General features: G+C 38.8%; 1 protein-coding gene across 1 annotated transcript in view; it reads left to right on the plus strand.

The window, feature by feature from the left end:
• Positions 1 to 311: 311 nt before the first annotated feature.
• Positions 312 to 22,113, plus strand: part of map3k5 (mitogen-activated protein kinase kinase kinase 5) — a 99,247-nt gene continuing 77,445 nt past the window's right edge. The window contains exon 1 of the mRNA XM_059355954.1: positions 312 to 1,269. Within this exon, the coding sequence (XP_059211937.1) occupies positions 822 to 1,269 (448 nt within the window). The 5' untranslated portion in view covers positions 312 to 821. The remainder of the gene's footprint in view (positions 1,270 to 22,113) is intronic.

The raw sequence follows: 22,113 nt of genomic DNA on the forward strand, positions 1-22,113 counted from the left end.
ACACTGCAATCATTATAGAGATTAATGCTCAATAAAAAAGCTGTTTTTATGACTTTTTAAATTTTCTGGCGAGGTGTTCATCATCTCAGCTGATAAATTTGTGACCTAATAATTCTTAATTTTGACATATTAGCAGCAGCAGCATATTGGTTGAGTTATAATTGTGTTTTGTTGTGCACTGCTCCTTTCCTTCAGCCCACAGCTCCACATATGGTCATGCTGTCCCCGCCCAGCTCCACCAGGCTCCCACTGTTGTCTCTCCGCCCAGTGCGTGAGTGTGGTAGATAACAGTGGAAACAGGGCAGGGTCTGCCTGCACATGAAAGCAGCCTGTGTGCGTGCGCACTGTACTTTCTCTTTACAGGAGATGACACGCCGCTGCGAGGCTTTAACTGCGCTTTAACTTCGCCTCAGTGTGACATTCCTGCCTTCTGTGGGCGTCGCTGCTCGGACACCGGCGGTGTTACTCAACTTCGGGAAGTATGTGGATTTGTTGTGAGGGCTGAGGAGGAATGCGCGGATGTTGTGGCTTTTCCCTCTTGTTTTGCTCTTGTGATATCCTCGGAAGAGTGTCGTGACTTCGGCCAAGCTGCTGCGTCCAACGGGTGTTTTATCTTCGCGTGCAATCGACAGTAAACATGCAACATGATGTGCAGCTGCACCTCTAACACGCTGTTTGTTGCTTGCACGTCGTGCCTGTGCAGAGGCAACATGGGTAACCGCCGTGCGTAACGCTGGCTCTCCATGGAGGACTGGTGGAGGAGCCGCTCATCACAACCCACACTTTAAGACAGTGAGTGACACTTGGAAAAAAACAACAAGATGAGTCAAGACCAGGACGGGATATCCTTACCGGTGCCTTGCTTCGGAGTTTGTCCCAACAGAGAGAGCCTCGGCGGGGAAAGCCCCAGCAGCAGCAGCAACGGTGGAGGAGGAGGAGGTGGAGGTGGCGTCTCCGGGATCCCCGCAGCCGGGACTTTCTGGCAGGACTCTGTGATGGTCAGCGGCGGGGGGCTCAGCCCGACCCCGGGGAGCAACCCGATGGACGGTGGAGGCTTGCTCGCCACCGGGAAGTCGTGCAAAAGCAGGCCGGTGACGGTGGCCTATGTGGTGAACGGAGAGGCGAGCCAGCAGCAGACTAACGCGGAGAGCATGGCGCTGCAGTGCCTGAAGGACGCCTGTGACACGCTGGGCAGCAAGCTGGAGACTGTGAACTTTGGTAAACTGGACTTTGGGGAGACCACGGTGCTGGACAGCTTCTACAATGCAGGTGAGTCAAAAACTTGCAAAACTGCCAACTCATCCTGTGCGTGCACAATGTTGATCCTGAATGCTGCATGTTGGCGTTTAAATCAATATATCAACAATGCATGTCAGAGTTTACTTAATCTTTGCTCTACATTATAATGATTAAACTATAAGATCAATAGTCCCAAGTGACAAGTCACCCGTGCAGTGATTATTACCTCATGATGTCATGCCACAGGAATGCTTACCTCTCTACCAAACTAGTTCCAGAGGTCAAAGGTCACACATCCTTCTTGGAAACTGTTTGCCTGCAGCACAGGTTGACCTGAGCCTTAAACACACTCACAGCTCTGCATGTCAGGGCTTGAGGCTACGCTGCAAAAACACTACACTGCACTACTGTACCACACTGTTTTTCTTGGGGGAGGGGGGGTTTTCTATGGAAATGCCATAAAGATAAGTTAATTTGATTTATTTCAAATATTAACCTTAAAATGGTAGTTTAAATCTCTAAATTAATATAATGGGGCATTATAGATTACATTTTTACAGTATTATTCAGTTGATTAACGGTCTTGAATGTTAAATTGTGTAAACTATATGAAAAAAAAATGCAAAAGAATTTTTAAAAAAGGACACATAATATTACGGAATGTAAAATTAAGGCAACTTTCTGTTTTCTTAAAGTAAAAAAGTTTTTTAAAAAAGGTTAAAAGTTTTAAAAAAAAATTGTAAAAAAAAACTTTGGCTGCAAAAGTTGCCAAATAATTACTGTCAAAATAAAGCAACAAATATCTAAATAAATAAAAATCTCCATAACTCTATCTGTATTTTTAAAGAAATTATCTGTAAAATAACTTACGGTTGTTAACTGTTATTAAAGCGTAAGTAAGTGTAAGTGTGACGTTTTAAAGGTTGTTTTTTTTTTATTTAAAAAAAATACATTTTTACTGTAAGAAAACACAAAGTTGCCTTAATCTTACATTAAACAACATAATGTGTATTTATGTTTTTATTTTTTATATATAATTCACTGTAATTTAACATTCAAGACCATTAAGTAATTGAATAATACTGTAAAAATAATCTATAATCTATCATTTTCTTAATTTATTTTTTACAGTGTGCAGCCTTCATGTTATTCTCAGTTGTTTCCACACTGCACTGAACAAAGCTGGAACTCATTGAGCAAAAGAGCATCATTGGGCTTTTTTGTTTTTTTTTAATGTGGGGGTGATTGTTATATTTTCCCCCACGCATAGCTTCCATTGTGCGCCTCCAGTATTGTGCCGGGTGTCATGGGTTGAGCCATGAGGCTGGACTTTCCACTGGAATCTACGAGCAGAAACACACTTGAACCCCCGTCTTATTCTCATTGTATGTGTAGTAGTTGGCTCCTAATCCTGCTGGAAACGTTCAGTTGCATAATAAGCACTCTTTTGGAAAGCAGACCTTTTTCAGGGATTGTGGTCAAATAAAAAGCAGCTGTAATGTACAGGGGCTGGCCAGGAACAGCAGTCAGTGTTTGCATTTCACTCACATATTTGGACTGAGGATTTGTTCAGCAGATATAAAACTACATAGCCCAGATTCCTGCAGCTGCTTCGAAGAACCACAAAGCCTTTTAAAGAAGAACACCTTGGAGTGTGAGTGTCAAGGATAGCGCCGGGTTTCATCAAACTTTGATGAGCTCAGACTCTACATAGCAACTCTAGCAGCCTAAATATAACTCAAGACTTTATTAGCATCGTGATGGAAAAATGATGAGCTGGCTTTCATCCAGAGGACAAACATGAATGAAATGTGAATCCTTTTCATCTGATTTCTAAAGGCATACAAATAAGTTTTCAGTTGTGATTGCAGCTAGAGAGTGGAGAAAATAGTGAACATAGTGGCAGAAATCATTCATTTTCTGGGACAGAATTTATTTATCAGAAAGTCTGGGGTTTTTTATGTGACTTGGAAGTCGATATCTCGACAATATTGTAGGGCTGACTAATGGTGCTTTTCAGAAAATGATTCAATTTCTGATAAATAATCATGTGGATATAATGACTAAGTATGAAACGGAACAACTGCTTTTAGAAAATATATTTTGGCTGCCATGCAGCCTTTAAAACCGGGGGAAAAACTGACATTTATGATACTACGATATCTAGAATATAAAATGATATATATCTAATCTAAAATCACAATATCATAATATAATATCAATATATTACACAGCTGTACTTGGAGGTCAAATAGCATCCAGGCATTTAGGTTAGCTGGGTAGTCCATGCTAAAATCAAAAACACATATTCTTCCTCAACCTGTAGTGCTATTTATTAATCTTGACTGTTTTGGTGTGAGTTGCTAAGTGATGGTTACTCAAGATAATCCCCAGACTTTGTTGTTAGCAGTTTCATGTAGGAACTATTTTCTTTCTACAGTACTGCACCTGCCACCTGCGTCAAAACGTGCATGTAATCGTGCACGAGAGGCTCCTGCTCATGCAAGAGCAGCATGTAAATATTAATTGCGTCCTGCTCTGATGATTGAAACTTTATTAGAGGTAGTTCGATAGAAAGAGAATAGTTACCAGGTCTGTAGATTATGTTTAATAACTGGGTCATTATTTCTGGAAAGAGACAGTTTAGTTTGTAAGCTATATTTTTTGCCGCTTTGAGCACCACAAACAAAGTTCCTTGTAGTTCAGTTATATCTAGAGGAGGCAGATATCTCCGACACTTGGTCACTTTCGAGGTAAACTGTCCCTTTTAATTAGGGGTGCACCAATTTCCTTAATTTTGCGGGATCGACAATCGGCGGATTCTTTCATGTCAAACCGATCTTATCTAGCGATCTTATCTACCTCCGCAAAGGTCTGAAAGTGCGTCTGCACATACGCGTACTTCTGCATGACTGTGTTGTATATATGTTGTACTATAACGAAACCAAAAACTTTTATAAAAATTTTTTATTTTAAGTTCAATATTTTATTAACTACCTCAGACATTGTGATTTCCTTTATTTGTTAAAGAAAAATACTGCTGTGTTATTGTCATTGAAGGTGTATGCTGTGAGTTATAAAAAATCGGTATCGGCCAAAATCGTAATCGGCAGGTCAGGTTTTTTAAAAATCTGTGATCGGAAAGAAAATTGCAATCGGTGCACCCCTACTTTTAATTACTTTTTTCAGACTTGTTTTCATTGAAATATACATCATTCTGTTGAAACAAAGGTTATGCAAGTCCACCTTTACAAAGGGTTTCGAAGTTGTGATTGTTTTCTCATGAATAAAAGTTAATATATGATTTACTCGTGCTTCACTGATCAGGTAAAGGCCATTAATCAGAATAATTTTAAGCTTGTCAGGTTTTGAATAATCTTTCCAGTGGTTGAGTCACGAGTTTCTCACTCTCTAATAAACAATCAAGTGTGCAGCCATAAATGTAAGCAAACATTAATAAACGGTAATAAAAATCAAGACTGCAGTTATAAATTGCAGAAACAAACAATCCAAGTGTGCAGCTGTAAATGGGAATAAGTTGTTAATGAATTACTTTTGCAGCTTTTTGGCCCAGAAGGTCAGAGGTCAAACAGTCTGTAGAAGTGTTCATAATGAACTGAAGATGGAGTGATGCTGGAGGATGCAAACACCTAGTACAACCTGGGAAACCAGAGATTGTTATAATAAATAGCTTAGAACTGATCCATAAGTGGAACTGTTGCATGTAAGCTACTTGTCAATGACACGATTCAACCAAATGTACCTCCGTTTAGAGCTAAAGCAAGACAATAATCAGCAACTGATTTGATAATTCATGAATCGTTTCAAGCAGAAATATCAAACATTCTCTAGTTTCAGCTTCTCAGATGTAAAGATGTTCTGTTTTCTCTGTCATATATGATAATATATTCAATGTTTGGGGGTTTCAGGACTGTTTGCAGCACAAAACAACCAATACAAAGGCTCACTTTAGGTTCTGATGAATCATAATGGGGCTTTTTTCCCACTTCTTTTTGAAATTCAATTGATCAGTGAAGAAAATAATCTCCTATATTGAACTGTTGGTGGTAAATGTTGTGAATATACAACTCTGATTCTCAAAAAGTTGCTACGTTGTCTAAAATGTAAATAAAGCTTAAGTTTATTTGACGTAAATTTACTCTCTTAATTCTGAATTTGATGCATTATGTTTTGAACTCTTCCCAACTTTTTTAGAATTGGTGTTGTAGTGCAAAAAACTATTTAAAATGCATCTAATTTGAGCCTCCAGATAGGCTGATTAGTACATTGTCACATGATTTCTGTATAAAAAGTTTTTATTTTACCCATATCAGACCATCAAAGTCAATCATAATAAAAGCGTTCCAGTGAAACCGGACAGTTTCCGTTCAACAGAAGAAAGGCTTGTTGCTTGTCATAACATCACGTTATTATTTGTACAAACACAAGTTCTATCCCGTTTTTTTGTGGTTTTTATTTGGTTGACTGTCTTCCTCTGAACTACTGTGGAATTTTCCCATAAATTCACATGGGAGGGCAGAGGCATTTTCCCAGAAACACTCCGCTCTATCTATTCAAACACACACTCACACACTGCTCCATCCTCTTCCTGAACGAGTGTGTACCAGAGATGAAGGCCAGACAACAAAAACCTTTAAACAATGAGCTCAGAGGCAGACTGAAAGTATGCGGGTCCCTGTTAATTTGGAAAGATGCTTTTCCAGATTGAGATACAAGCTGTTCATAACTGTCCTTAAAAGTCCTCCTCACATGATGCTGTGGACAAAGAGGACATTTGGTTGAGAGATGGCACAAGCTGATTGTCACAAGGAAAGTTGGGAAAGAATGTAGATGCAAACATTTGCCAACAGTAATGAGTAAACAACTCTTATCATGAGGCTTTTTTTGTTCATTAGAGTGCAGCTACTGATTATGTGACCTGCTGCTGGAGTCAGACGTCTGAGCTGAAGACGTATTGATCAGGCTAATGGAAAGTTGTTGATCAATCAGAGTGTAATCAAGGCATATCGACTGAAACCAAACAATGACAGAGTGAATTAACTACAGTACATGTTCTGCTTTCAGTCATGAATAGAAGAGTATCATCAGCAAAAAAATGCACCTTTAGGTAAAAGTAGGGCTGGTCGATATATCGATATAAAAGACATATTGATATATTTTTAAATGTGATATGGAATGAGACCATATCACATTTATTGATATAGTTTTTTTTCTTTATATATAAATGCTGCTCTTACTAGGGTTTGTCATATTTAGTTCTTTGGTAATGTTCGTTATTCTTTTCTCATATAAATATATTTATTTCAGAAAAAGATTGGCCTATTTAATTTCATAGGCTATTTTTATTTAGGATGTTTTTTTATTTAAATGTGCGCTTTATGGAGCTTTGATTTTTTTTAAAGTGACCTCCGTTGTTATAAAGTATTTACGTTGACTTAAATAAATGGTTTCAATAAAACTACTGGTGACATGTCATATTTGGCTTTGACTTTGACTGAACATTTGCTCTCCCTTTGCTATAAAAATATTGGGATATGACTTTTGGTCCATATCGCCCAGCCCTAGTTAAAAGCTTACGATTCTTTTCTCTTTTTTTGTTTCCTGGGGTTCAAACTGGTCCATTAAAGGGTCGGTGTGGCTGCAGGTTTTCATTACAATCAAGCAGCAACACACCTGACTTGGCTCATTCAATCACCTGAAGTCTTCACTCAGCTGATTTGTTGTGTCAGATGTGCTCTTGCTTGACTGGTAAACAAACCTGCAGCCACACCGGCCCTTTCATGGATCAGTTTGACACCCCTCGTCTTTATACTGTCACATGAATTGACACGAAATAAGCTCAGCTGGATCTTGTGATTGCATTGTGTAATCATGTAATCCAACTCTTGTTTTTCTTGTAGTGTGTGACTATATTTTATTTGTGTCTTGTGTGTTTGGTGTAACCATTTTGCTTTTGTGCTGCCGTCTTAGCCAGGTAACTCTTGGAAAAGAGGTTTCAAATCTCAACGAGTCTTTTACCTGGTTAAATATAAAGGATATTAAAGAAACTGACAAATGTCCATCTCAGTTTACCGGAGCTGAGCATGACGTCATTATTGTAGTCCAAAACATGAACATACTAAAATGATTTAAAACAAGGAAAAGTAGTGAGTTGAACTAGTGAATCATTGGTGTTTATGCTTTTTTTTTTTTTAAGATATTTTTTGCCATTTTTTAAGGATTTATTGACAGATGTGCCACCAAGACGGCCGCATTTATGCTTTCTTAATGACTTTATTGGCAATTCATTTTCTGCACATCAATCTGGTCTCTGATAGCTGGTATATTTTCCGTCTTTTTGCACGTATCACATGTCGTTGTCCAGCAGATGAAATGATCAACAGCCAAAATTTCCATTCGGAAAGACTGCCAGCACAACTCATGTGTGCAGTGTGCCTGCATAGCGTGGATTCATGGATAAAAACAGCCCTGAGAAGCCGCCTCACTGAGGGAGAGGTGACGGTTATTGCGAGAATTACAAGTTGTGCCAAGAGCACAACTTGTTTTATGTTTAATACCACTTTTTCATGAAAGACTAGGAATGTAAAGAGACATGTTATCTTTATTTGATTAACAATAGTGAGGTCATTTGTTTCATGTTGTTGAACAGTAGCTTATATACTCAAACTTAAGAGTTTATGCTGTCGTCTTTCAGGAAAAACTTTAGTAGTTGGAACTTGGATCTGAGCGTTTGTGCTTAATTGCTGTTTTAATGTAGGTTATTATACAGCTATTTTAAACATATGTGTAGTAGTTGTTCTATATGGATAGAAGTTTGGACTATTAAAAGCCATACTGGCTGTCCAAAAAAGTATGTAATTATGTAGTCATTATAATTTTTTAAATCATGTCAGATTGATGTGTCTGAATCTCTAAATTAGGCAGCATAAAAGCTTGCATCTTATTCTATAGGACCACTGTCTTGTATTATTGATGACCAAAGAATACCATTGTTACTCTCACAGCTGTCATTTTTTTATCCACCTAAAATTGCAATTTAATGGAATATTTCTATTCTGCACTATGGCTGAACTCTTGTCTGTTTCCATTACTGGTGAACTACACAAAGATGAGTTTTTCTGTCCATGTCATCCCTTCCTTCTGCAGGACTTCTGTAGTTGCAGCAATGATGATAATCAGTAAAGAATTGACGGATCCACCTGCCGATAATTCATTTATGCTGCAGTGAGTTGTTGCTTCCAGTGGTCTCAAAGAGAAGTTTCTTTCTAGGTCACGCAAAAAAAGAAACCCAGCAACAGCAGAAGCAGCTGAGATCGATACACTTGCGAGCATCTGTCGTAGCTGCTGGTTCACTCCTCCGTCTGGCCTGAGTCACTGTGAGTCATGGTTATCATTTATCCAGGCCTAACTGTAGAAACCCCCCCAAGTCTGACCTTTGTTTAGTATTGACCACACACAGTGAGTGAGTGAGCAAAGTGCACCATGGTTAACTGTGATTTTAAATCCATTAGGCTGCTTCTGTTCAACTGGCCTTACATCATTGTGACCCACACAGGGACTCTGTGTGTGTGTGTGTGTGTGTGTGTGTGTGTGTGTGTGTGTGTGTGTGTGTGTGTGTGTGTGTGTGTGTGTGTGTGTGTGTGTGTGTGTGTGTGTGTGTGTGTGTGTGTGTGTGTGTGTGTGTGTGTGTGTGTGTGTGTGTGTGTGTGTGTGTGTGTGTGTGTGTATGTGTGCGTGTGTTAGCAGCTTTCCAGATTTATGAATTCTCGTCCATCTCTTAAATTTTGTTGAGAAGTTCAAAGGCTGCAGCCAAGCCAATCAGCAGCCTTTTATAAGTGCAAATTAATGGCAGTGATGTAATCTAATGGCACAAGTCCCAGAATCCAAATAATTGCAAGTGTCCAAACAAATAAGGTGACAAAAGTAGACGAAGAAATAGCTCCGAAATCAGAAAAGAAATTGTTCTGAGCTGTTTTCTTTTTGCTGAGACTGGAGGATTCAGAGCTTATAGCAAATCTTCCCTTGATCACTTTGATTTAGAGATATCATGTAAAATAAGCTGAGAGGTTTTGATTGATGGGTTGATGTACTAATACACTGTAACGTGAGCTTGCTCAACATGCTTCAAATGATATATTACTTTGATTGACGCGGTGTCAAAATGATAATTTGTGCATGTTGACATTCTGATGCTGACAGAAACGCATCCAGTCAAAGCAACAACAGATCGCTTCTTTCTGCTGAAATATGCCGAAGAAATCACAATGAGATGGTTGCTCAAGCTTTAAAAGCCTTCATGCAATTAAATATGCAGCTGTTAATATTTATCAGGAATCAATTGTACGTACTTGTTCCATCTGTGTTAGCACACTGGCTGTTCGCTCCTAGTTGTGGTATGCGGAGCTTTATCTCTCCAGTTGATCATTATGCTGCATTACTGAGAGCACAATGGCTTTTTGAACAATTCCTGAGCACTTTGAAAGCAGCTTTGCCTCAGTCTGAGTGTTTGTTCACCTCCTGTTTTTGTGCTCACCACTCCAATACAACGCACAAATTGTTTTCAGGCTGCCCACTTGTGTTTTTCACTTTGTCGTAGCATTGAGAAGGCTGGGAGAAGCACGCTATTGAGCGCTGAGGTGAATCGGTCACATAGTAGATAGAGTTTTGAAAGCAGTTAGCATCTACAACATCCCTTAAGTGCAATGTCAACACATTTCCTCAAACATCGGCCTACGTTATATCGGTATTGTCTGCACAAGGCCCTCAACTGTTCAAACATTAAGTTTCCATAAATAGAGAAGGAGATTGAAACCGGTTTGAAGTAAGTGTAAAACAAATAGTAACTTTATAAATCATTTTATATCATATTAGCGCTCAGAAGTGTAAATGTTAAGTTGCGTAAGGTATTTAATCCAAAAGAACTAAACCTAATCATGTCTTTTCCTTTTTTTTCCCTAAATCGAACTATGTAGTTTCTTTTTTCCTAAATCTAACCATGTATTTGGTTGTTTCCTGAATCTAACACGTAGCTCCTTTTTTCTCTAAATTCAATCGTGTAGTTTATTTTTTATGCATAAATCAAACCATGTTGTTTATTTTTCTTTAAATCTAACCATGTAGCTTTTTTATCCATAAATCTAACCATGAAGCTTCTTTTTTATCCATAAATCTAACAATGTAGCTTCTTTTAATCATAAATCTAACCATGAAGCTTCTTTTAATCATAAATCTAATCATGAAGCTTATTTTTTATTCATAAATCTAACCATGAAACGTCTTTTTTCCCTGAATCGAACCATGTAGTTCCTTTCCTCAAAAAAGCTAACCATTTAGTTTCTTTTTTATCAATAAATCTATCCATACAGTTTCTTTTTTCTAAATTTAACCATATAGTTTCTTTTTTCCTAAATCTAACCATGTAGTTTATTTCCCCTAAATCTAACCATGTAGTTTCTTTTTTTTTATCCACAATCTAACAATGAATTTATTTTTTCCTAAACTTAACCACATAGTTTTAGTACTTAAAGCTAACAAACTGCAACCAGCCATTTCATACTGTGACAATGACCTTCTGCACATATAATAGATGAAGCAGGCCCCTTTTAACCCATATGTATGAGGCTGATAACAACCTTTAACAGCCATTTAATGGGCTGATAACATTCAAAACGGGTACAAATGGTTTTCCTATGGGGCCTTAGCCTCAGCTAGTGTGGAAAAGTCATGCTAAGCCACTGAAAGAATTAAAACAATACAGATTGGATATATTCTTTGGCATGTTCCAGGAAAACCAAATCACCCAAGACGTTTGACACACTTGTAATATTTGGGCAGATCACTAATGAGTACAAACTTCAGCTTAAATACAGGATGGCAGTTGAGTTGGCGATCCTTTTAATGTGGCGTAAACACAGCTTAAAGAATGGGGCCCTATGCGGCCCATAACCAGACTTCTGAATGAGGTCTGAGCAACCGGATCTCAATGCATCTTGAGTGTAACACCCCTGACTACGTACTTACAGCTGTACACTTGTGATCAGATCACCAGGATGTGTGTTAATGTCAGGTCTGAACAGAACCTCAGTGTGAAAAAAGTTCCTGGTGATACTTGATACTTATGTGACTTTACCAGAAAAGGATCATGTTGCATCCGGTTTTTATCTAGTTTTGTATTATGTGGTTTGTTAAAAATGTGGCTTTAGATTTGAATATTCTAACAAGTAAAAATCTACACAGTAGACCCGAACAAAGCCCTAATGTAGACTAATCCTTCACAGCAGGTGAGGTCCTACTGTGTTCAGTGTCAACACTGGCGGGAGTCAGCTGACAGCGTCTTGTTTGAGCGTCTGGGGATTCACCAGCATAAGATTGTACACACAGTGTCCCGGCTGGGAGGCCACGCTGCTCAGAAATCCCATCAGCTGGCCCTCTGCTAAGTTGTTTATCCTCCCTCCTGTTTACTCTGTATGCTCGGCTGCTCGGCGGAGGTTAGAGAGCACAAGGTCAGAGGATTTAGCCCATAGGCCACTCGCTGGCGTCTGGAGAGCGGCGACTTCACCTCCGTGGGAGAGGTAGACTGTAGGCAGGCACAGTGTTGGCGAAAAAACTTGTTTTCATGCTGGTATTTCTCAACAGGAAGTGTAGTGTGTACCCAAAATCGGAAGCTAACAGTCTGTTCTTCTTCATTCATTATTGTTGTGAAATCCACATTAAACCCGAGCATGTCAGCGGTAAAACATTTTCACATCACTGCCTCATCACATTAGGGTTATTTTGCTTTGCAGACTAATAACGGTAATCACAAACACCGTCTCTTACAAGAGCGTTTTATACATATACGCTGAACATGTTGTAAGTGTAGTGTTCTGTCAGATAAACCCCAGGGTAAACCTCTTAAGCGCTCCTCAGAAAAATGACAGGAGGTGGAGTGGCGGTGTATTAAAGCTTCCCTTCAGGTCTTATCAGGGGTTCGTTTGAGGTGAGCGGCGGCAGGAGCGGGCAGCCGGCGTCTTTTAAAAGCAGTGGAGAGTGCAAAGAGAGTGACTCATATAGTAGTTTGATGATAAGGTACCATGTAAGACGGCTCTACCTGCTCCAAAAGATCGGATTAATTTGTTGCATGGGCGCTCAACTGGGAAAACTACGTGGAGCATAATATTCAGTGATATGTACAGGATAAGGAACATTTAAGTGCAATATCTTTGATTTAGAGGGGAAAAGTTTAAAATTAAGAGCTGAAAAAGCAAAGAAAATGTTACTAGGTTGTTTTTTTCTCCCAAATATCGTAGGTTTAAACCACACAGCTGAATGCAACAAGTCATTTACATGCACTCTGCAGTATCTAATAATAAGATAGTAACCAGGCTCCAGTGAACAGAGGTGGTGGTGTTACTCATCACTACTTTACAATACTCTTCTCACGTACGCAGCTTTAGGCTTCTGTGTTTCAGTGTTTTGATTATGCACATGCACCGCAAAGGTCACAGAGTGAAGTAGATGTAATACTGTGTGTTTGATGAAAGTAAAAATTGGGTGGTTGTGGGAAGAAGAACAATCTCTTTCAGGCAGCAACCTTAAAAAACGGTTTCGTTGTACTATGAGGTGCAAGTTGAAGGCTTTTGTTTAGGCGCTGTGTAAGTTTCCTCTGACTTATTTCTTGCAAATGATGTAAACTCACTTTATTTTAGGGACGCTGCGGTAAAAAATGGAAATGCTTCATTAAATGGTAATGTGGTTATTTACTGTAATTGAGCTGTCTTTGCATGCAAATGCTGAAACGTGCACACATTAAGTCAGGGTTTACACATTTATACATGTTTTCTTAGGGGCGTGTTGGCTGAATAAGAAGAAAAACAAAGATTTTATTTTTTATTTTTTTTACAAGAATATTAAAACCACTCAACTTCATCAATTAAATTCACATAAACTAACTAAATAAAGAGGATTGGTCCACACAGAGCTGACAGTTGACTTTGTCCAAATATCAACTTAGAAATTGAACACAAATGGTTAACAAAACAAATTAAATGATAACGTGCCAAATTGTCCCTGAACTGAGACAATACTTGCACAATCTTTCCTCTCTGTAGAGACAGACAGACAGACAGACAGACAGACAGACAGACAGACAGACAGACAGACAGACAGACAGATGAAACTTTCTCTTAAAAGCATTGAGGTGTTGAGTCTGTAGTTTATAGTATTGGAAAATGATGGCACTTGATGAAAAGTTAAGGGGAAATCCATCTGAAACTCCCTCCAAGCACCAAGTAAAGTGCAAATGAATGAAACAAAATACCTTGTTGGCTGCGTGCTTCATAAAGGGAATTACCTTCTTCTTGACATTAACTTTAGTCTGTAGTGACAAACAATTCAACCTGCACCATTGTTCATGTTTCCCAGTAAATCTGCTTTGACACAAGAGCAGCCAAACAAACTTAGGTGAGTTGGTGCACCTTCAAAATAAAAGCATTGTAACGTTTACCAAATAAAATACCATTTGAAGAAACAAATACAACTTAAATTAATTTTCAATAAAATTCTTAAAGAAAAGTTAATAAAATCTATTGCAAAAATAATAATAAATAATAAATTGGCAACATTTACACCATCCATTGGTTGAGACTTGTAGCCACAAACATCATGAGAGAAAGTCAGGACATAATCTAAGTAATTAGGGTTCATCCTCTGGGAAAATGAATATCTGTGCAAACTTGCACTGCCAACTGACTTCATAAACATGTGTCACAGTTTGCAGTAACTTTTTATAGTTTGGTGAATCAAAACTCCAAAGAAGACTTTTATTAGCATGCTGAATCAGTTCCACTTTTCAGCGTCTTCAGGTGAATGTCTTTACACTAATTCCTGCTCAGTGCTGCTTTATCTCCCTGCAGTATTTTGTAAATACCTAAATCCTATCATGTGAAGTAATTGAGATAAGCTTGAGTCATTGGCACTAAAACAAATCCCTCTTGTTTTGTGAAATTCTGTAAATTAAGGAGGCAAGTCTGTACAGCAGCAGCACGAGTTTCTCCCAGCGTGTTTGTCAGCCGCGGATGAATTCACATTCTGTTCTCAGCTCTTTTCCCCCTTGGGGCCATGGCACTGCAGTTTGTAAAATCTTTGTGTGTGTGAAAAGGCAACAAAGTGGAGCTGAGGTAAGAAAAAAAAAAGAAAAAAGTCAGTCTGCCAGGAGAACGGTGCAAGTTTGGTCTCATTTCCTGCATCATGGCGTTTTCAGGGTCATTTCTTTCAAGCACACTTGTGCCTAAAAATAAAGGGAGCATTAATCTCTGTGCTGGGCAGGGCATCTGAACTACAGAATGAGCATTGTCTAGTGTTTCCCATAGCATCCTCTGGGAGAAAGAGATGTATTTGTAGACAGAAATGCTCAGTTGAAAGACTTGTATGGTGCTTTTCTTCCACTCCCAGGGTTGTATTTTTGGGAGATTGCCTCGACTGGCTGTTTATACTTTATGTGGCCTTTTGGCTCCACATGAAGCTCCACCTGATTCAGAATTCATTATAGATGTTTCACCACTTCTAGAGACAATTTCTACTTTCAACTGCCAGCGACACCTGTGCCTCAAAATATTGTTTTTTTGCCCCGTTTTCTCCAACATGACTGCATTTTTTGTCCGAGTTTGTATTCTGTGTTAGCCATTGTTTTGTTTATTGCAAGTGTGGTGAAGAATCAATTTGAAAGACAAAGCGGCAACACTACAAATGTCATTATGCATGGAAATGGTTTCTCCCTGAGGGACAGACATGCACCACCTTGCTTTTCCCTGGAACTGCTACCCCACTGGGTCTTGTGATCTTGACATTTACAAACCTGTTGAAGAGATGTGTCATCTCAAAAATGTTTGCAAACACACAGTATGTGTCTGACACATATTTTTACAGCTGAAAATTCCAATTAAAATGTAGAGCTGTTTTCAAGTCAAGTTGGCACAAGTCTTTTAAAACAAGTCCAGGTTAAGTCACAAGTATCCATAAACAAATTGAAGTCCAGGTGCAACGCTTTCTGTTGCAGTATTTTAGCAGGTCAGAACTTAAAGGTTGCCTGGGTATTTATGTCACAACTCATGGCACTATGGAGCTATAGTAGTAGAGACCAGTACAGGTTTTTGGATGCAGCTGACATGACAAGTTGAGGATATATGTACGGCTTTACAGTTGCAGTAACAGGCCAAGAAACAAAGCAGCATCTTTGTATTGTTGTGTTGCACTTTTTTCTTGTCCCAATGAAATAAAAAGTCAATGCAAACACACGAAAATATGCAAATTAGCACTAGTTTGTGTCACATATTCCAGCAAGTTGAAATTTTTCAACTCGAGTGAGAAATTTCAGTGATGGTGTGTCCTGAAAGCCTATCAGCGTAGCACAGCTTCTGTGCAATATAAATATTCTATTTTTTTTTACAGTTTTTATTTTATATTTATACTTTATTTATGTCATTTCAGAATACAATCACTGTGAGCCAATGCAATGGAATTTCATTCAATGTGCACATTTTTATGTATAACTGAATGACAATAAAGTCTGTCTAAGTGTATCTAACCTGGATCGATCCAAACTCCATTCAGAAAAGAAGCATTTTATATTTTGTTTGCTTGTCATCTTGCAGGCAGACTTGATGAAGCACAAGTTTAAACTTTTTTACAAATCTTCATCATGATGAAGATATTTCGGAATCACTTTGAATCAGTTTATTTCAATTAAATTGCAGCAAAATCAGTTTGTTTTAAGTCCATACTGCTGTAGTGGCACCATAGCAGCAGTTGTACACCTGCAGTTGGAGCTGTTTGTGCCTCCGGATGATGTTATGAACCCAGGCGTGACAGTGATTGGTTTTCTGACAATGTGAGACATGCACAAAGCAGCAGTAGTGGTTATTTTGGTCATGGTTGATGATGGAAAAACGGCTGGAAGAAACATTGTTGGTATCTGGTGCGCCTCACACAAGTACCCTGAATAATAGAAATAAAACCAAAGTTGAACTCCTCTAAGTAAGGGGAGGTGAAAATTTGCTTAGCTTCTGTCTTGGTTCCAGGTCTCTTTTTTATCCTGCTGCAACCTGACAGCAGTGAAACATCATCTGTGGCACAAGTTCAGGAGGTAATCATTCTGCAGCTGCAACACAACAACCATCCTCTGCCTTTTCTGGAAATTTGGCACAGAATTCGGACATTATGCTCCACAAGGTTCCTCGTCTGAAGGGGAGGAAAAAGAGTGTGGGAAATGATTTCCAGTGGAGCCCAGAGACAGTAATTCCACTGTCTCTTTCTGTCCTCTGTGTGGGCCGAGCTCCAGGGACATCCACTAACGAGCCCCGTCCCCTCCTCGTCCGTTAGAGTGCTGCTGTTGAGGTTTTCCCCCTCTTATCAATGAGGGTTTCACATCTGTTTCAGCCGTTTCCTCGCTGAGTCTCCATGGTTGCAGCATCTTATGTGTAGTTGTTATGTAATTGATTGTAACGAGTGCTTTATTTATGTACTTCACCTGTCCTGTTCCTGCATACTCACAATCAAACACAATAAAATTGCAGACCATTACAGCTGGCCCCTGAGTGACCAATGTAAACAGTGCAGTCGTGTAATTGCAGTGCTTTTAGCGTCGCAGCACGGTGACATTTTCACACAAATATGAAGTGTTATTAGGCGACAGTGAGGGCACATACCGACTTTTGCAAACATTTTATACTTCCTTTTATCTGCAAAGGAAGAGACTTTGTGAATTATGCTGTGGCCTAGTCAGAATGGCAGGTCGAATATTGGTGCTGCTGTGTCGATTTTTACTGACAGTACAGATTTTGCACATTTTTGCACACCATTAGAGGTGAATAAAAAGTTAAATATATTTTAATGCACCTCTGACCACCTGCATGACCAGTTTGAAGTGCTGCCATCTGTGAGGAGTTTTCTGAGCCCTCTGGCAAAATAAGACTATTCACAAAAAGTCCTTCACCTCCGATGCAATGGAAATGTTAAGCTTGCAATCATAGTTTTTGTTCTTCTTACACATAGTTTCAGTAATACTCGTTTGACTACATTTCATGTCTCAGTTGTACTGTGTCTCTTTGTATCTGAATGTAGCCTTTTGAATTTTGGAGCAGATCAGAACCCCAGGGCAGATACACAAATCATTTTTCAGATTTGTTAATATTTCATGGCTTTAGTGGAGGTCTGGTTTCTCTGATTGCCTTTCTAGTTCATTATTGAATCAGCAGAAAATTAATCTGTCACAATTACAACTAGCAGATGATTGTTCGAGTCATTTATCAGGCAAACATATTTGGTGTTTTTATCTTTTCAAATGTGAGGATCTGTGTTTATAGAAATATAAACTAATTGGGGTTTTTTGTTTTACTATTGGCTGGACAAAACAATTTTCTTATCTATTTTTTTTTTTTTACTTTAATAGGATTTTATTATTATTATTATTATTATTATTATTTTATACATAAAATCCCTAATGGAAAATTAGAAGAAAAATAATTGGAAATTTGAAAAAAATAATCTGATTTTATATATAAAATCAACAGTACTGTGCAAAAGTTTAAGGCAGGTGTGAAAAAATGCTGTAAAGTAAGAATGATTTTTAAAAATTATTATTTGTTAATAGTTTATTTTTTATCATTTAACAAAATGCAAAGTGACAAAATGCAAACCAGCCTCAATTCTTCTAAGCATTTTTCACACCTACCCAAGACTTTTTCACAGTACTGTATATATTTTTTTTATAAACTCTTGGTTCTCCAGGAGCTTTCAACCATATCTCATGGCCCTCTTCACTAAATGGAGCTTGTTCAGCCCTCATAAAATCTGTAAGTGACCGTTTAGTTTAGAGTATTTGATATGATTAGTTAGATGTAGGACGTGGCTTCCATTCTCAAATCTACAAACGAATCAATAATGAAAACAATGATTAATTGTAGGTCTCGTAATAAACAAACACTCACCGTGGTGGACAATAGAGTTGGTTTGTATTGTTCATTTGCATTCGCTGCATATCGCTTCAGGGATGTGTAGTGCAGATGCTGCACACGGTCTCAGTGTTGTTTATATCTGAAGGCTGTTCGGAGCGACTGTTTACATTTCCCCAACAGCCCACGCTCATTAAAATAGATTTCTTTGTGTTCAAATGTATGTTCTCCATTTGGCTCGGAGCACAGGAGAGAAAGACACTTTGAGTTGCTGAGTTAATCCATATCCACTTGAATAGTCTCCAGTGCCATTTAGATCCTGCTGCCATTACAATATTGAGCAGATCTCCTCTCCACCCTCCAAAAGAGACCGGTGGAGGCTCTCAAGGGAGGGCTGAGAAGGATCTATAAAGAGGAGCCAGCAGACAGCACAACAATTCATGCAGCCCTTTCACTCTTCACTCCTCGCCTCCCTCCTTCCCTCCCGCTCCTCCTCAGAGGCACCGCTGGGCCCGAGGAACCTGCAGCAGCAGGCCGAGAGCTGCTGGAAGCCAAATAGTGTGCGAGAGTATTGAATTATTTCCCTCCTCTGCTTTGAGCAGTAGGCGAGGGAATCAATTTGGTTTTGGTCAACAGTAGCAGGTCCAGCCGTAGGAGGTGTAGCAGGATTTTCAGGGCATCGCTATGCATGTTTTGGTCTTGTTTTGTATCAAATCTGTCTTATCTCTGCCTTGTATACACAGACATTTTGTAACTAGTGATTTCAGGTGATTGCAGCAACATTTGAAGTGAGCTCGTGGGATCAGGTGGCCTCTTTACAAGGCTGACTCCAGTTACTTGACGCAGCCTTCTGTCAACACTATGTTGGCAGGTCTGCTGTTACGCTGGGAAGCAATCACGACATCTGAACGCTCTCCAGAAAACATTTCAGCTGCTGAATCAGGAGAAATCTCAGGCACCGTCTGCATGACGTTTGCTTTTTTATGTGCTGTTGTCTCAAGATTATCGTTCTTAATGTGTCATGGCACTGCTGGCAGAACGCAAAACACATATTGAATAAAGCGTGTTATGCTGGCTGCAGAACTGTGACATTTTATTCACAGCATGTTAGCAGTGAAGTGTGAAACATTTCCTCATTTGTTTTGTTTAATCAGATAATCATGTTCTTAGTTCTTACAATGCAGTGCAGTTTATTAACAGTGACTGTATTATATGAACTAACTCGACACCAAAATGCAGTTTCTGCTATGAAGAGACGTTCAACTGAAGCTGCAGATATCAACTATTTTATTTACTTATTAAGAGGCTAATGATTTTATTTAAGTAACAGAAAATAGTGGAAAAATAGCAACCACCGTTTACCATAGCCTAAAGTAACAATAAGTTTGCAATGCAGCAAACCAACAAAAGCAGCAAATCTGCAGTTTTTTTTACAATTTTTTACTGCAAACAATAGTCCTCAGCTGTATTAGCAGCTTTGTGCGACTGTAAATTGACTTAGAACTAGATGCTAACATCAACATGCTAACATGCTCCCAATGACAAGATAATATGCTAATATTTACCAGGTTAGATAGATAGATAGATAGATAGATAGATAGATAGATAGATAGATAGATAGATAGATAGATAGATAGATAGATAGATTTATTCAACTTTTACAGGAAATTATACTGTCAAAGTAGCTCCAAGACAGACATAAGTGTCTTAATTTAGTGTGTTAACGTGCTAACATTAGCATTTTTACAGAGCGTTTAATGCAGTAAATGATGCTTGGGGTGATGTAGAAATAATGTTAGCTATTTTATTTTTAATTATTCTTTATTTCAATGGTCAGCAATTGACTGATACTGAAGACTGATGTTTATTTGTTTTTCTATTATATATTTTCACTGTTATCATATCTAGAATTGGTTGCCAATGTAGTGCACTGAATATATAATGTAGAATTATGGCAGATATTCTTTAGGGAAGTTATTTGTTAAAACGCAGCTTTCTGAGCACCTCATATCACCGCACGTCATATCAGTGCAAAAAGTGTGCACAATAAAACATAATAAAGCTTTTTCATTCTGTGTTGAAAATGTGCCATATTGGTAATTTTTGTCTATGTCTATAATCTGCATCATTCTCAAAGAACCCATGTCAGTCGGGCTCTAAAAAGAATCAACAGTTTGTAGATATTGTGTTTAAAACAATAGGATCTTTGTCACAAAAGTACTGAAGCCTTACTCTCTCTAGTTTACTGTAACTCCTTATATTTGGGCTCCGGTAAGCTCAGGCACAACTGCTTCTTAGATTTAAAGTAAAAAATCTTTCTGTCTTTGTAGCGGAAGCCAAACATCCTGTCGGGGGGAAACGAAGAATGAAAGTGGTTCTGCATGAATCCCGGTGTATTCAGCTTCTTATTAACTCCTGGGATGTGTTGTGTTTCTAACATTATTGTTCGGTACGACTGGAAAAAAACACTCCACACTGCCGATATCATACGCCACTAGTCAAGTGCTGTCAGCTCTCGGGGGCTTTGTTGTGAGTACAAAGCACTTATTAGACTTGATTGCTCTTGCGAGGCTCCCAGCAGAACAACACTCACTTGTGTCATGGCCCTTTTTTTTTTTTGCAGAGCACTGAGTCGGCTGTGTTCTTTATTCATCACCTGTGTTAGCCCTGCCCTGTGACAGCAAACATTTTCCTTGGCAGATGTATTCCCGTGTAGCAGGTGAGGTTTCCAAGCAGAGGTAATATAAAATTACCCCACCCATGTCATCGCAGCATTTAAAAGCACGACCGCAGCCGTGTGTTACACTGCTGCCTTTAAATGGCCTGTTTGCATTAAAATCTCGCTGAGATGTAAAATTGATGGGGTCTCCCGCCAGCAGAGAAATGAGACAAGCTTATCTTTTATTCATCAGCCAACCTGCGCTGTCTGGATGTTGACATTCGGCACCTTGTGTGCATAAAGAAAGAGCTGTGAAGGAACTAAACAGCCTTTTTCTGCCTTTTCTTAGAATTGTTTAAGGGAAGATGTGTGAAATTACTGGACACCTGCCCCAAGAAGAAAAAAAGGGGTAGTATTTGTGCAAGAATTACATGATTAAATAATTGCGAGAGATGACGTTGTACAGTTAGACATGCAATAAACCTTTCTGTGTCCTCAACAATGTACAGTGGACTTTCCAAACTGAAAGACCGACACCTGAACTGATATTCTGTGTTTAAGAGACTGCTGCGATGGGCGAATCCCTGGAGAGTCTAGCTCTCTGACAGAGATGAAGCACAAGTGTCTAGGAACAGCACTGAGCTTTGGAGAACAGTTTGACATTTAAGCCAAATGATGGAATTACAACTTTTCTGTCTCAGTTTTTCGGGATGCCATGAAACCCAAAAATACTGTTCCCCATTTACTTTAATTATAAAAGAAACGTCCGTAAATCAGTGCAGAATTTTTCTTTTAACGTTCATCTCTGGAAATAACCCTAACTTTAAGGTGCAGTTGATGTTCTGGAGTTGTTTCTGGAGTTTCATTCCCAGGTCGTTAAATACTGAACTACTACTTTTAACTGAGTTTGTTAAAAAATGAATTCAGAAAGCATGGTCAGTTTTTCATGCTGTACTTCTTCTAATGCTGATGAGCAAGTGTTCATGGGGTTTGATGAATCAGAGGTATATCTTGTAGTGTCCTGATATATACGTGGTGCATATATTTTACTTACCTGGGTTGAATCCCATCTGTTGATTCTATCTGGTGGTGAAAATTGGATATTGGATATTGGATATTGAATATTAAAATATATATAAAAACTGAATTCAGAGTTATTTTTCTTCTTTGTTCTTCTATGTGAATAAACCCGAGACAGAGCATCCGGGAGGCGGGGCTACAGGAAACACTAGTGTGCTCACTCTATTGGCCCATAGATGCAGAAGA

This window comes from Centropristis striata, chromosome 18 (assembly GCF_030273125.1).
Source record: "Centropristis striata isolate RG_2023a ecotype Rhode Island chromosome 18, C.striata_1.0, whole genome shotgun sequence".
In the NCBI taxonomy this organism is placed as follows: Eukaryota; Metazoa; Chordata; class Actinopteri; order Perciformes; family Serranidae; genus Centropristis; species Centropristis striata.